Source organism: Carassius carassius, chromosome 46 (genome assembly GCF_963082965.1).
Source record: "Carassius carassius chromosome 46, fCarCar2.1, whole genome shotgun sequence".
NCBI lineage: Eukaryota > Metazoa > Chordata > Actinopteri > Cypriniformes > Cyprinidae > Carassius > Carassius carassius.
The window spans coordinates 8,358,604-8,376,124 of NC_081800.1; the positions used below are offsets into that span (position 1 = coordinate 8,358,604).

Consider the following 17,521-nt stretch of genomic DNA (forward strand, 5'->3'; position numbering starts at 1 on the left):
TTCACAGAGTGCTTTATCCAAGCATGTTAACAGAAAGTTGAGTGGAAGGAAAAAGTGTGGAGAAAAAAAAAGATACACAACCAACCGAGAGAACCGTAGTCTTATGAGGATTGTCAAGCAAAATCAATTCAAGAATTTAAGTGAACTTCACAAGGAATTGACTGAGGCTGGGGTCAAGGCATCAAGAGCCACCACACACAGACGTGTCGAGGAATTTGCTGAACCACAGACAACGTCAGAGGCGTCTTACCTGTGCTAAGGAGAAGAAGAACTGGACTGTTGCCCAGTGGTCCAAAGTGTTCTTTTCAGATGAGAGCAAGTTTTGTATTTCATTTGGAAACCAAGGTCCTAGAGTCTGGAGGAAGGGTGGGGAAGCTCATAGCCCAAGTTGCTTGAAGTCCAGTGTTATGTTTCCACAGTCTGTGAGGATTTGGGGTGCAATGTCATCTGCTGGTGTTGGTCCATTGTGTTTTTTGAAAACCAAAATCACTGAATCCGTTTACCAAGAAATTTTGGAGCATGTCATGCTTCCTTCTGCTGTCCATCTTTTTGAAGATGCTGATTTCATTTTCCATCAGGATTTGACCCCTGCCCACACTGCCAAAAGCACCATAAGTTGGTTTAATGACCATGGTGTTGGTGTGCTTGACTGGTCAGCAAACTCACCAGACCTGAACCCCAGAGAGAATCTATGGGATATTGTCAAGAGGAAGATGAGAAACACACCAAACAGTGCAGATGAGCTGAAGGCCACTGTCAAAGAAACCTTTGTCCAGATCACCTCAGCAGTGCCACAAACTGATCACCTCCATGCCACGCTGAATTAAGGCAGTAATTAAAGCAAAAGTAGCCCCATACCAAGTATTGAGTACATGTACAGTAAATTAACATACTTTCCAGAAGACAAACAATTCACTACATTTTTTTTTATTGGTCTTATGAAGTATTCTAATTTATTGAGAATTGTGAATTGGTGGGTTTTTGTTAAATGTGAGCCAAAATCATCACAATTAAAAGAACCAAAGACATCAGTCGTGTGCATTGAATTTATTAAATACACAAGTTTCACAATTTGAGTTGAATTACTGAAATAATTTAACTTTTCCACGACATTCTAATTTATTGACATGCACCTGTAGGCTGCAGACACTTTTATCCAAAGCGATTTACAAATGAGTACAATGGAGGCAGTCAAAATCAAGAAAATAGCAATGATATAAAAGTGCTATAACAAGTCTCAGTTAGCTTAATAGTATTAATTATTATTATTAATTAAGACTTAGGCTAATTAAGCGAGCGAAATATTCGTTCACCTCAAATCTCAAAAACACTGATTCACCGCCACAAGGTCTGTAAAAAAAAAAAAGAAAAAAAAAAAAAATATATATATATATATATATATATATATATATATATACAGTACAGACCAAAAGTTTGGAAACATTACTATTTTTAATGTTTTTGAAAGAGGTTTCTTCTGCTCATCAAGCCTGCATTTATTTGATCAAAAATACAGAAAAAACAGTAATATTGTGAAATATTATTACAACTTAAAATAATAGTTTTCTATTTGAATATACTTTAAAAAAATTATTCCTGTGATGCAAAGCTGAATTTTCAGCATCATTACTCCAGCCTTCAGTGTCACATGTAACATCCAGTCTATCACATGATCATTTAGAAATCATTCTAATATTCTGATTTATTATGAGTGTTGGAAACAGTTATATTTGATATTTCATCAAATATATTTGATGAATAAAAGGGTAAAAAGAACTGCATTTATTCAAAATAAAAAATTAATTCTAATAATATATATTCTAATAATATATTTTCTTTACTATCACTTTTTAGCAATTTAACACATCCTTGCTGAATAAAAGTATTGATTTTATAAAAAAAAAAAAAATAGAAAGAAAAAAATTACTGACCCCAAATTACTGACCAGTAGTGTATATTGTTGTTACAAAATATTTATATTTTAAAAACATAGCTTCTTTTATTATTATTATTTTTTTTTACTTTTTATTCATCAAAGTATCCTAAAAAAGTATCACATGTTCTGAAAAAATACTAAGCAGCAGAACTGTTTCCAACTTTGATAATGAATCATCATATTAGAATAATTTCTAAAGGATCATGTGATAATGATCCTAAAAATTCAGCTTTGCATCACAGAAAGAAATGATAATTTAAAGTATATAAATTTAAAAACAATTATTTTAAATTGTAATTATATATCACAATATTACATTTTTTCTGTATTTTTTTATCAAATAGATGCAGGCTTGATGAGCAGAAGAAACTTCTTTCAAAACATTAAAAATAGTAATGTTTCCAAACTTTTGGTCTGTACTGTATATATATATATATATATATATATATATATATATATATATATATATATATATATATATATATATATATAAAATGAAGGTACTGTAAAACCGTCATAGTATCCTGATCCAGAAAGGATGCTCGCTTGTCAGTCGGTCATAGTGAAGTGGATTAAGGTGGCATCTGCGCGATACCCCAACCCTCACGACAGACACACTCGGTCTCGCTCCCTCATGCACACACACACACACACAGACATAGTCACTGTAGAGGGCTCTAATTCAGCATGCCTGCTGCTGGATGCTCTTAGACCGAGACGCATCCTCCTCACCGTCGGGTTTGACTGCCTCGGAACGGGATTTCAATATTTTATTCAGAGCTCCTCATGGCTTCATCGGACGGAATAGACAAATGTCTCCTGCACAGAGGCAGATCTCAAAGTGACCCGAACATCCTCAGCGAGTCTTGCATCGATCTCTCGCACAGCGCAGGTAAGACGATGCATTTATTGTCTGGAGATGGCATTAGAATACGCGCTTTTCATTTCCACGCGCGATGGAGGTGAAAGTGGCTCCATAATCTGCATTAACAACCTCCACTTTCATTTCAGTGTTGTGCGCTTCACGAATGAGATCAATCAAATTACGCCGCATTTGATGCTCCGTCTGTGTCCCTATGAAATGCATCTGGCTACCATAGTAATATTTCCCTATGGATCTGCGTTATGGTAGCTATAACAGAAAACCGTATAGCAGACAGTCTGGAGATTATGTGCCAACTGTGGCTTATGATACCGTTCAAAATGAACAGGCAAAAATATTTAGATCTTAATTTTCACTGAGGGAGGGTCCTCGTTGTCTTTTGTCTCTTGTGCACATACTTCCTTGTGCACCTCTGTGATCATTTAATGCATGTTTGCTTTTGAGGACCTGATGAAATGAGATGCATTTTTTGCTGCTTTGGCAACATTGGCTGGTGTGTCAGAAACCTTCGTTCCGCACTGAGACTGCGCATTCACTGCTCGTGCCTATATTCAACAGAGCGGGTCAATGGTGTCTCCTGGAGAAACTGATGTAGTGAGGTTTCTAGAAGGCAGCTTTTTTAGATGGTGGACAAAAAGCACATCTCATTGGAGTCGGATTTGGAGTATTCAGTGTGGTCTAAAATGTATGCTTGTGTTCATTGTCATTATAGAACAGGCAAATCACATCAAACCTGTCAAGAATGTCCAGGTCATATGTGACCCGACCCTACCCTACCCCATTTTTTTTTGATTTACTGTTTTCTACATTAAATCAACTTCATAAAGATGTAGAACATTCTGTGAAAATATAACCTATATATTTTTAATGTTGATTGAGAAAGGCCATGTCAAAGATTGAAATCATATAGTAAAATTAATGGTTGAAATCAAACTTTGGTGTTTGTTATCTCATAATTAGATTTTAAGACTTTAACATGGATTTCACAAACAGGGTCACATATTACACCCTAAATTCAGAGGAAAGAAACACAAGACTGTGCTATAATAAGAAACCAGGAAGAGATAATCCCAGTTTTAGAATTCTTATTTTTTGCATTGTTTATTTTTTCATAACAATTAAGCACTTTCTGCTCTCAGTTCTATACATACTGTAATAAGAATAAGCAAAAAATAATCTCTCTGAATTTTAATTAACAGTCTATGTGTGTGTGTGTTTGTGTGTATTTGTGTGTGTGTATATATATATATATATATATATATATATATATATATATATATATATATATATATATATATACATATAATAACAAATATGAATCTCTCTCTACAAATATAAGAATATAAGAATACACACACACACACACACACACACACACACACACACACACACACACACACACAAACACACACACACACGCATAAATACAATATTTATAATATATACAAACACAATGAAATTATTGCAACACATTTGGACATTTGGCTTTGTAATTGTCGTGAATATAACATGACAAAGGCAAAGTGAAATGTCTAAATGTGTTGCAATGTTTTTGGGGGGCAAATTATGTGCTTAATTGCTATTCAAATAATGTAAATAATAATTCTAATAGCCCTGAAACTGTATATTCTGAATGTATTGTGAAATATGTTTAATGGGATTTACCTTTGAACATGAGGTCCAGCGTATAAGTGGAGTGGAAATAATGCACAATGACCAAGCAAACCTGTTCTGACTTGGGAAAGAATAAGAACAAATACCAGTTGATCTTTTTCAATCTGAACGTGAAATCTATTGCGATAAAGATAACTTCTTTGAATCCCCCGCAGTGTCACCTTTAGCTTTATTGGTTTATTCTGCAGGGACCATTATTTCATCATGGCTGCGGTCCCAATCAATGAGGCCAAGAGTCATGTTAACCTTTTCTCTTTTTAGTGATGAAAAAAATCTGATGTAACATGACATCTGCAGGTAGGCTACTTCCATTCCACTCTGACAGTGTGGGAGCAGCACCATGTTACAAAAGACTGTTCACTGTCAAGTGCAGGTATCTTTAGGCCTTTAAATACAGAGGAAATAGATTTCTAGATTAATCCAGATGCTCAGCAGTTATATAGAAAAAGAGCTGCTTTGACGTTTATCTTAAAAAATAATGCATTAAAAGAATGACATTTGCATTGAAATGTCGGTATTGAGGAGCAAAGGGAAGACCGATGGAGCTCAAAAAGATATGTGAGCTGTAAGAGAGAGTGAGATTGAGACAGGAGTTATCGAGAGAGTCTGTGTGCTTTAGTGCTTTCTGTTACTCATCGACAGTGCCGGTGGTAGATACTGTGGCTGATGCATCATTCTCTTCTCGAGCTCAACGTTCATTAATTAAATGCCTGAACGATATGTGGCCATTCTCTGTAATGCAGGCCTGGAGAAGACTGCTGCATCACGATTTAACAATGAGGAAGTTCACACTGCTCACAGATGCCTGTTAACACTTCAGTTTGTCATGGTGCTGTTTTAGCACTTTCTTCCTTCATAAGAATATCTGCCATTGCATCAGCATCCTACTCCCAACCTTCATGGAAATATCAAATTTAGCCCTCCGATGCATCGATTTCTAAATCACATCACAAAGAGAAAATGTGTTATTCAAGTGTAATTATATATATATATATATATATATATATATATATATATATATATATATATATGTGTGTGTGTGTGTGTGTGTGTGTGTGTGCTCTTTTTTTGTGACATATCAGGACACAACTCTGTATAATGACATGGGTATGACACAGGTATTACAAGGAGAACGTGACTTATGAGGACATAACCCATGTCCCCATTTTTCAAAACGCTTATAAATCATACAGAATGATTTTTTTTTTTGAGAAAATAAAAATGCACAAAGTTTCCTGTGAGGGTTAGGGTTAGGTGTAGGGTTGGTGAAGGCCGATAAAATATATACAGTTTGTACAGTATAAAAACCATTACGCCTATGGTATGTCCCCACTTTTCACAAAAACAAACGTGTGTGTGTGCGTGTATGTGTGCGTGTGTGTGTGCGCGCGTGTGTGTGAGTGTTTGTGTGTGTGTGTGTGTATGTGTGCGTGCGTGCATGTGTGTGCGTGTTGTGTTGTGTTGAAAAGTTTGGGGTCGGGAAGATTAAAAACAAAAAATTTTAAATATTGCAGAAACAAATATTGTACAGTATGATTATAATTAAAAATAGCTGTTGTTTATGTTAATATCTTTTAAAATGTAATTTATTCCTGTAATGTTAAACCTGTATTTTCAGGAGTCATTAGTTTTCAGTATTGCATGAGCCTTCAGAAATCATTCAGATATGCTGATTTGCTGCTTAAGAAATGTTTCTCATTATTATCAATGTGGAAAATAGTTAATATTTTTGTAGAAACTGTGATAAGTTTTTTTTTCTTTGATGTATAGTAAATTCAAAAGATCAACATTTATTTGACATTATTAAATATGTTATAAATGTCTTTACCGTCACTTTTGATCAATTTAAAGCCTATTTTTAAGTATTATTATATTACATCAGTCTTTTTTGTGGTATTTTCCATAATCACTTCAATAAAACAAATATTTTCATTTTATGTAATGATATGCAGTGACACAAAAAAGTCCTAAATTATGGATAATCTGCATGTTTATGAATGCAGCACTATGATTGGTTAAAGACTGACTGCTTTAGAGGATGTCATGCATAAAAAGGGCTAAACTGTCTATACTTCTAGCACAGCATTCTCTTGCTCATAGCTTTTCAGAGGTGTGTTAACCTTTTAAACTCTGCCCAGTAGTCAAAGAACGCTTCAGAGGTTGAACAGGAAGACAGAGAGACATCATGATTGAGATCTGATTCGTTTAGTAGATTTGAGGCATCGTCAGGTGATCATCAGGTTCATTAAAAGAGTCTTACTGTACATTTCGATTCAGTGATGGACCACATGCCCTGCTCACTTCACACCTCTTTACACATTAATAGTGTTTTCACAGTTTGGTGAACTTCTTGCCCCTGAACAAAGAGATGAAAATTAGTATTTTGTAACTAAGATAAAGTGAACATTTTGGGCTATTCAAGACACAGATAAATTATTTATAAAGAAACTAAAGACTGATTTAAAGTATTTTTTGAGTCTCAATGTCTTAGATCTTTTTCAGTTTTTCTTTATGTCCTGTGGACAGGGCAATATGTACTGAATATTTCATTAGGAAAAATGAGAAATCATCCTTAATATTTATGCTCACTTTTAAAAACTCAGTCTCTCCCTCTTACTTGGCTTTGTAACAGTATTTTAAAGTTCTTTGTAAATAACAAATAGCATTACATTGGGGTTTGTGCAAAGGCCAGTGTTCTGAGATGGGCTGTGACTCATCAGCTTCCCTTGTGCTGGCTGGTGCGAGCACTTGTTCACCAGGGTGTGTGTAGCGTCTGATGAAAACGTCTGGCCCAGAAAGTCCTTGATATTTCTTTCCTTGCATCTTTCACTTCTTTGGTTCTAAAACAAGGCATAAAACAGCATTGTTTTAGACTGACTGTGATTGCGTCCTTAAAGGGCCACTCCACCCCAAAATGAAAGTTTTGTCACCAATTACTTACCCCCATGTCATTCCAAACCCGTAAAAGCTTCTTTCTTCTTCAGAACACAATGTAAGATATTTTGGATGAAAACAGGGAGTCGCATAGACTGCCAAGTAAGTTACACTGTCAAGGTCTAGGAAAGTGTGAAAGACATCGTCAGAATAGTCCATCTGCCACCAGTGATTCAACCGTAACATTATGAGGTGACGAGAATACTTTTTGTACGCAAATAAACCATAGAACCATTTTTGAGAGTATCTGTGGGCGCAAGAATTGTACGATTTCTGTGTCAGCCGCACCACAAGGATGTGCTGTTTTCTTTCAAATCAAAGTGTAAATACATGTAGAAAACATATCCTTGTGTCGCGGCTGACACAGAAGAGCGTAAGCTGCTTGCATTCAGCTCATATTCTCCAAAATGGCGCTATGCTGATACGGAGAGACATTGAGACGAATTGTTGAATAAAGTCATTATTTTTGTATTTTTCGTATACAAACAGTATTTTCATCTCTTCATAACATTACGGTTGAATCACTGATGGTAGATGGACTATTCTGATGACATCTTTCATACTTTTCTGGACCTTGACAGTGTAATTTACTTGGCAGTCTATGGGACAGTCTCAAGCCTCCAGGTTTATATCCAAAATATCTTAAATTGTGTTCTGAAGATAAAACAAAGCTTTTATGGGTTTGGAACAACATGGGGGTAAGTGATTAATGACAAAATTTTCATTTTGGGGTGGAGTATCCCTTTAAGAAGATGAATTCTCCTATGTTTGGTTTTGTAGTGGCTTGAAAGTCAGTATCAGTATTTCACTAAAGCTACTTTCATCTGTGCCGCTGTCATTGTTGATTTGAGCAGTTGTATTTTAAGGGTAAGAGCCCTCAGTAGAGGCATCCTGGGAATATTATATGAAATGTAGAAGGTACAAGGCAAACACAAGCTCAGAGTTTAGCCTAGCTGACCGATCTTGATCATGACTGCTTGTATGTATTTGTATGATGTATTTTTTGTTGCTTATCCACACAAGACATTGATATCAGTTGTGTGATATTCTATCTTGAGAGTGCACTAATTCTTTATAGACAGCATCATGCTGTAGATCAGCACAGCAATACATATCATGTGATTATGAATTTTGACAGGACAAGGTTTGTTTTCCTTTCCTCAAGTACTTCTGTACAGATATGCTGACAAACAATCCAACCTGGATTTTATGGGACTTTTTGCAATTTTTTTTTTTTTTTTTGTGGCCTAAAATGAATTAACTCACTGCAGCTTGCAACAATATTTATGCCCATTTTGTGTTGTTGTGCAGTGAAAACCCAGAAATAATCATGATGTTCTTATGCAGTTAATGTTAGTGATGGACTGTACCTGTAAGAGTACAATTACCTGTAAATACTAAAAGTACAGTATTGTGTTGGACACAGTCCCCTGGTTTCATAGACAAGGCTGAAGACTAGTCCCAGACTAAAATGTAAATCTTAGCTGTTTTAACTGAAAGAAAATTGCACTGATTGATCTTAAAATATGTCAGTGCCTTTGTTTTGTCTCAAGATGCACACCACTGATGTTTTTTTCTAAGGAACATTTATGAAAATGACTTAAATGTCCTAATTGAACTATTGCCTAATCCTGGTTTAACCTACAGTAAGCCCTTTCTGTGAAACCAGGCCAGTGTCTCATCTTGTGATACTGTTTTTTGTTTTACAGTTTATAGTAGTATTATCAGTGATTGCATTCCTTCGAAATATTGAAAAGGTTTTTAAGTGAAAAGGAATGTATAATATACAGTAAAAAATCTTAACTGACATTCCCAGAATTCCCTGCTTTACATTTCACATTTGATGTTTTTTCACTGAAGTAACTATTTTTCTTCTTAAGTTTTCTTATCAGTTATGCTCATTAGGGTTGTATGTTACATCTGATGTTGTTAAATTAATGTTTATTTGCATTACATTAGTGTCGTGTGTTACCATGATGGAGTTTAGTATTTGTGTGAATGACATTGTATACCTTCACCTGCTCAGCTTACGGAAAAGCTGCTTATGATGAGCTTTGGTTCATCATGTGACGTTCTCATCACCGCCTGCTTTTATGGTTATTAGAGTATTGCAAGGCTACTAAATGGATTTCAGAACTTCAGTAGTTTGTTATATTTAAATTATAATCAGTTAATAAAATATGGTATTTAAATGTAAATTTAAATTAAATCTGTAAAACCAAAAATGCCACTACTGTATTTTTTTTTTTTTTTTTTACAGTAAAATTCTGAATAAATAAAATAAAGTACCTGAAAGTCATACTCAAGTAAAAGTACAGATATCTTACCAGAAAATGACTTTGGTAGAAGTTGAAGTCACTGTCTAGAATGTTACTTGAGTAATATATATAAATGATCATACACAGCTTGAGTAGCAAGTTTGTGCTCAGTTTTAACTATTTCTTCCATTTAGTATTTTAGGGTAAGAATAAGAAGCACTTCTTCTGGTACTTAGTGTCTTTCATTCGAACAAAAGAAAACATTTCTGGATCCTGGATCTGAAATAGCATGTATTTACACAGTTTATGTATCTCAAAGGGGACATGGATACATTAAAACTGCAGATACAGATCTATAAATAGGCCTAATGTTTTGTTTTTAACATAAAACGTTGAATACTGATATTTGAAATAATTTAAAACATGATAAAGAAAAAATAGTTGAAATGTGAAATTAAAACCGCTTGTAGGTGACAGCAAGTGAATGTTAATGATTGAGTCATTGAGAAACAAAGCATTTGACTGTGTTAATGAGTGAATCACTGAATCATTTATTCAACCGATTCATTCAAAAAGCTGATTCATTCAGTAAATAAACACCGTCCAATGCTCAGATACACAAAACAGTCCTATGATCTTTGTTTGGAACTATTTTCGTTGGCAAAATTTAGCAAAAACAAGCAATATTATGTCTATAATAGAAGTCACTTATTGCTTTAATGAACTTGTATAAATGTATTATTTAATGTGTTCATGCATCTGCAGAAAAACGGTACACTTTGTGTGATATAGCTTAAGTTAACTAGGCCTACATTAAATTCTATAAATATAAAAAGCATACAGAAGCATTTTTTGCCATCTACAATTTAGAATGCCTGGAATTTTGAGTTTTAATAGACTCTTGTGTGTGATTTGGTGATATAGACTACTTCATAACGTCAGATTGCACATCATTACAAAAACACTTACCATATTATCGCAGATGATGCTGAATATCGCACACCCCAGCCTCGACTCAAATCACCCATGGCTGTGCACACAGTTTTGCACCTGAGCAAAGGTGTTTTAGGAGTCTAACTTGCAAACGCCAGACCACTGATTCAAACCTGCAGTCTGTGTTCTTCTGACTATTTTGTAGTAAGTAACGAATATACTTAGGGGAAATAAATCTGAGTAAAAGTATACAGTTTAATTAGGAAATGTAGTAGAGTAAAGGTAAAAGTTGGTTAAAATATAAAAACTCAAGTAAAGTACAGATACTCCCAACAAACTTTTTTACAACCCGAATTCCGGAAAAGTTGGGACGTTTTTTAAATTTTAATAAAATGAAAGCTAAAAGACTTTCAAATCACATGAGCCAATATTTTATTCACAATAGAACATAGATAACATAGCAAATGTTTAAACTGAGAAAGTTTACAATTTTATGCACAAAATGAGCTCATTTCCATTTTGATTTCTGCTACAGGTCTCAAAATAGTTGGGACGGGGCATGTTTACCATGGTGTAGCATCATCTTTTCTTTTCAAAACAGTTTGAAGACGTCTGGGCATTGAGGCTATGAGTTGCTGGAGTTTTGCTGTTGGAATTTGGTCCCATTCTTGCCTTATATAGATTTCCAGCTGCTGAAGAGTTCGTGGTCGTCTTTGACGTATTTTTCGTTTAATGATGCGCCAAATGTTCTCTATAGGTGAAAGATCTGGACTGCAGGCAGGCCAGGTTAGCACCCAGACTCTTCTACGACGAAGCCATGCTGTTGTTATAGCTGCAGTATGTGGTTTTGCATTGTCCTGCTGAAATAAACAAGGCCTTCCCTGAAATAGACGTTGTTTGCAGGGAAGCATATGTTGCTCTAAAACCTTTATATACCTTTCAGCATTCACAGAGCCTTCCAAAACATGCAAGCTGCCCATACCGTATGCACTTATGCACCCCCATACCATCAGAGATGCTGGCTTTTGAACTGAACGCTGATAACATGCTGGAAGGTCTCCCTCCTCTTTAGCCCGGAGGACACGGCGTCCGTGATTTCCAACAAGAATGTCAAATTTGGACTCGTCTGACCATAAAACACTATTCCACTTTGAAATAGTCCATTTTAAATGAGCCTTGGCCCACAGGACACGACGGCGCTTCTGGACCATGTTCACATATGGCTTCCTTTTTGCATGATAGAGCTTTAGTTGGCATCTGCTGATGGCACGGCGGATTGTGTTTACCGACAGTGGTTTCTGAAAGTATTCCTGGGCCCATTTAGTAATGTCATTGACACAATCATGCCGATGAGTGATGCAGTGTCGTCTGAGAGCCCGAAGACCACGGGCATCCAATAAAGGTCTCCGGCCTTGTCCCTTACGCACAGAGATTTCTCCAGTTTCTCTGAATCTTTTGATGATGTTATGCACTGTAGATGATGAGATTTGCAAAGCCTTTGCAATTTGACGTTGAGGAACATTGTTTTTAAAGTTTTCCACAATTTTTTTACGCAGTCTTTCACAGATTGGAGAGCCTCTGCCCATCTTTACTTCTGAGAGACTCTTCTCTAAGACAAAGCTTTTATAGCTAATCATGTTACAGACCTGATACCAATTAACTTAATTAAACACTAGATGTTCTCCCAGCTGAATCTTTTCAAAACTGCTTGCTTTTTTAGCCATTTGTTGCCCCCGTGCCAACTTTTTTGAGACCTGTAGCAGGCATTCAATTTTAAATGAGCTAATTAAGTGGATAAAAGTGTAAAATTTCTCAGTTTAAACATTTGCTACGTTATCTATGTTCTATTGTGAATAAAATATTGGCTCATGTGATTTGAAATTCCTTTAGTTTTCATTTTATTATAATTTTAAAAACGTCCCAACTTTTCCGGAATTCGGGTTGTACTTTGTTACATTACAACACTGAAAACAATAAATATTCCCCTCTTTGTCGCCTGAATGGGCCTCATTTCTGAACTTTCCTTTAAAGACCCTTGCATATAAACCTGAATGAGCCAAAGTCCCATTGCTTTGAATGCAAGTTTGGGCTCCCAAATATGGATTTTGATTAGCTAATATGGCCCCCCAGTTTAATTATTATTTTATTTTTTTATTGTGGAAATAAAATGCAAGCTGTGTAGTTGATTTGAGTTCAATTCTTTGGTTGCAAAATCAGAAATTCCTGGATGGACTTTACAAAGAAAGAGAAATAACTAGATATTTCTATTTTCTGAATTAAAAAAAAAATGTTTGTGCTTGTGCAAAAGGTGCTGGTTGCCAGGTTTTTGCTAGGGTGTTCTGGACTGTGGCTTGCTGGAAACCAAAAAGCCAAACTTTATGATATTCTGGTTTCTTGGTTTGGATGCCTCCTTCAGTATAAGTATGTAAAAATTAATATTTCCACAACAAACCACATAATGAGGTGTCCATTGCTGAAATGTGCGAGACTGTTATGTGCTGAAGTTCAGGCATTAGAGGGTGTGTTGTAATCCCTAACCCTAAGTATAAATGTTAGTGTTTTTTTTTTTAAATAGGCTAATAAGCAAAAACAACATCCTTGCCATATCCCTGTAATTTGTACGTCAGTGGCTTTTGCCTTTAAAAATCCTTAGGTGTTGTTCCAGCTTGGGATTGTCTTTCCTCAATGCAGACTAAGTTATATGCACTGCATAGTGTACAAGAGGAGACAAGACTTGACCTTGTCAAGCACAGTTCAGCAGCTCACAGCTCTCCTCAGCCGTGAAAACTGAACACAACAACAAGCTCAGCGACCTCCCCAGAGATACAACACAGAGCAGATAAGGCATATGACAGCAGGGGCGGGTCTACGTGGTGGCCAGGGGGGCCACCGGCCTCCCCTGAAATTCGTTTGGCCACCCCAGGTGCCCCCCCATAAGATGTCTTGTGATTGGTTCATTTTATGGCCAATCATTTTATAGACTCTGCTGAAGTTCGCGATTCAAAGAAGTGCAGCGTCATCAGACAAACAACGCTCGTCGCGGACTTGGACTTTTATTTTAACAAGTGTGGGAAGTCGAGACCATAGACAGTAAAAGAAATGGACACAGCGACCCCATTGGATTCAACTGAGACAAATGAAGTCAATTAAGAGGCACGCACTTCCTGGGGGTCGGGCGTACTGTGCAGACTCAAACTGAGCTTGATGACGTAGATGTCACGTGAGCAACCTGTAAGTCTTCTAACCGCTGTGCCAAGAGAAACCTGAATCACCCACCGAATCTTGCAGGGAAGGCAGGAAGCTAATTTTGGTAAGTATTCTGATTAATTATCTCCCTTAACTTTATGCCTTCACGTCCCCCCGATTGCCTCATAGACAGTAAAAGATTGTCTGTGAGCTTCTCATCCTGTCCATATGGTAATTTCTCTACTGTGCTGGTTATGATGCAATCGTTAGCCTATTTTTTACAAAAACTGCTTCTACGGGACTATAACGTAAGATACAAGGTAATGGAGCCTTTTATACATTTTCGTGTTTCTTTAGAAATAATTAATGGACAAATGGAGTATTTAAACGCCTCAGATGTAAAGTTATTCGCTGTCAAAGTGACGCCAAAATGAATGGGAGTCAATGGAATTCTAACAGCAGGTGGGGGTCCGCTAGCCAATGGCGGCGCCCAGGGGTGCTTCAAAAAAAATATGAAACCCTGCTCCCCTGGTCGAGACACTAGTGATGGGAGGTTCGGATCATTATATCGACTCGGACTTTTAAGTCGCGTTCAGCAAAATGAACGAATCCTTTTTCGAGTCATTTCGTTCATTTTAGCTAAATGTAATTAAAATGTTACGTGTTTTTTCCCCAACACATCCTAGTACTTACACAAACGTTGATCACACTACAAACAATACAAAACTAAAATGCTATAAAGATACAGAAAAGATTAATTAATTCTTTACCTGGGTCTTCAGTCTGTGATTAACTCACCTCTTGTCTGACAAGTCTTCGGGTTCAAGTCATTCCTTAATCACGTGACAGACCCATACGCTAGTTCTGACATTTCTGTTACTGTTTCTTGAGGATCTGTGGTGTGTTATTATTTTATAAATAATTTTTTTTAAATAAAATATTGATTAATTTGTCTTTTTGACTGTCTATCAGTAAATAAACACTAGGCTATATAATAATATAATAATCCAAATATTTATAGCCTAGTTAAATTTTTTATCCAATTTTGAGTTTGCTGGTATAATAATTGCTTTTCCTAGGCAGACTTGACATATTGGTCTAATATATGTATAAGATGCTTGCTCAAAAAGGACACAATGACATACGGTAAATTCAAAAGCAAATAACATTTTGAATCCTAAACAATGCATATAATACTTGATATACTTGCGTTCTGGTATCTAGGCACTAGCTTAGGTACGTTACACCAGGTCCCTCAGCCGGAAGTAAGATGACAAAACAAGCGCAATGGCGGCAACGTGGTTGCCATGGAAAATAAGGTGAATAGTCTAATCTGAAGGGTGAACTCAAAAGACATAAATCATACAACAAGGTCATTTTTGAAGATTAGAATCCACTGTAAAAAAAAAAAAAAAAATCAAAGTGATGTCGCCGTCATAGAGACAACTCGTTCTTCCCTAGCCACATTAAAGATTCGTCCAAGAACGACACATCACAAGACACCAAACAAAGAGCTGGTAGGTAACCTTTATGTATGGTTTAATATGTTTGTATGGTTTTCTCAGATCAATGTTTTTACCCCGTCAGGCTCTACTCACGTTGGTCGTGGTTGATTTCAATTGAATGTTCAGTCAACGTTTAATAAAACACAATAAAAGTAAAATACGCTGGGCGCTATCAAACAATGAACAGTCATGGTGATTTGCATATTTTCTATCAGTTCATTTTGTGAGTGTGTTACGGATCACTCGGGAAGCTGAGGAGGTAACAGATGAAGATGTTTATTTATTACGACACAAGCAGAGGAACAGGAAGTGAGGAGTGAGAAGGAGTTTGGATCCGTGCAGGTAAGGCTGTGACTTCTTTGACGGGACGGGGAACCACACACACGCACACTTCAGGGAACTGGATTCCTAGGAGAGAATCTTTTGGAGAGAGTAGAAGAGGAGTTAGTCCTTATAGTAAGCATACAGGAATGATCTTGTCGCGAATGTGACCGAACAATGACTGGGTGCGTGTGTGTGGCTTTTGTAGTGCAGTGCTGATGAATGGGTGATGAGGAGCAGGTGGAGGCGATCTAATATTCAGGTGAGGGTGTGCGCTGAGATTGTGTGGAGGTGGAACCTGGCGTGTTTGTAACAGTACCCCCTCCCCAGGGCCCGCTCCTGAGGGCCGGGGACCCCGACGACGTGGTGGGCGTCCTCTTCCCCTGGGAGCTGGTCGATTGGGATGAATGGAATGGAAGATATCCATTAAGGCGGGATCCAAGATGTCGTTGCGTGGGACCCAGGAACGTTCCTCTGGACCGTATCCTTCCCAGTCCACTAGATATTCCAGCTGCCCACCACGCCGCTGGGAGTCCAGGATGTCCTTGACTGTATAAGCTGCGCCGTCATCTAGGAGGAGAGGAGGGGGGTCTTCTGTCTCGCCAGGTTCTGTGGAGGGAGAAACAGAAGGATGGTGAGGTTTAAGGAGTGATACGTGGAAAGTGGGGTGAATCCGGTACTCAGGAGGAAGCTGGAGTTTATACGTGACCAGATTTATCTGCTGGGTGATGGTGAATGGGCCAATGAATCTGGGACTGAGCTTGCGGCAGGGTAGACGCAGGCGGATGTCCCGGATGGACAGCCAGACCTTCTGATCGCGCTGGTAGTGGGGGGCCTCGGACCGGCGGAGGTCGGCTGTCGTCCTGCGTCTGTGAAGTGCCCGCTGAAGTTGATGATGAGCCGTGTCCCAGACCCTCTCGCTCTCCCGGAACCAGTCGATGGCAGGGACATCCGAGGGCTCTCCAGACCAGGGGAACAGAGGTGGTTGGTAACCGAGTACGCACTGGAAGGGGGTGAGTCCGGTGGTGGGTTGACGGAGTGAGTTTTGTGCGTACTCGGCCCACCCCAGGAATTGGTTCCAGGAGTTCCGGTGGCCGTGGCAGAAGGTACGGAGGAAGCGTCTGATCTCCTGGACCTTCCTCTCCGTCTGCCCGTTTGACTGGGGGTGATAGCCAGAGGACAGGCTGAAGGCCATACCTAGGAGGGAATGGAATGCTCTCCACACCCGTGAGATGAACTGGGTGCCTCGATCTGACACGATATCTTCTGGGATGCCGAAGTACCTGAAGACATGGTTGAACATCAATTCAGCCGTTTCCATGGCTGTAGGTAGGCCCCTTAGAGGAAGAAGACAACAGGATTTAGAAAATCTATCCACTATAACCAATATACAGGTATTATTGTCAGAGGGTGGAAGGTCCGTTATAAAATCCACCCCTAGGTGTGACCACGGGCGGTTAGGGATGGGCAGAGGAAGGAGTTTGCTGGTAGGTGGCGAGGGCTCTTGGACATGGCGCAGCTGGTACATCCACTCACGTACCTTCTGACATCCGAGGCCATGTTGGGCCACCGGAAGCGTTCCCGTAGCAACGAGAGGGTTTCATTGACCCCCGGGTGACCAGTGCCAAGTGATGTATGTGTCGAGTGGATGAGTGGGGTGCGCCGTGTCCTGGGGATGTAAAGGTGATCCGGTGAGCAACCCGGCGGAGTATTATTAGGAGGTTCGGCTGGAGGAAGAGTCTCGGCTGACCAAGTGATAGGAGCGACGATGATCTCGTCTGGGAGGATGGGTTCAGGATCTTCTGTTTTCTCTTCGGGAGCATAACATCTAGACAGAGCATCGGCCTTAACGTTCTTTACCCCTGGGCGGTAAGATATGGTAAACTGGAAG

At 38.2% G+C, this 17,521-nt stretch overlaps 1 protein-coding gene across 2 annotated transcripts in view; it reads left to right on the plus strand.

Annotated features, from left to right (window-relative positions):
- The first annotated feature begins 2,567 nt into the window (after positions 1-2,567).
- LOC132129464 (phosphatase and actin regulator 3-like) overlaps positions 2,568-17,521 on the plus strand; it is a 44,002-nt gene continuing 29,048 nt past the window's right edge. For both annotated transcript variants that reach the window (XM_059541081.1, XM_059541082.1), the window contains exon 1: positions 2,568-2,828. In XM_059541081.1, coding sequence (XP_059397064.1) covers positions 2,723-2,828 — 106 coding nt within the window. In that variant the 5' untranslated portion in view covers positions 2,568-2,722. The remainder of the gene's footprint in view (positions 2,829-17,521) is intronic.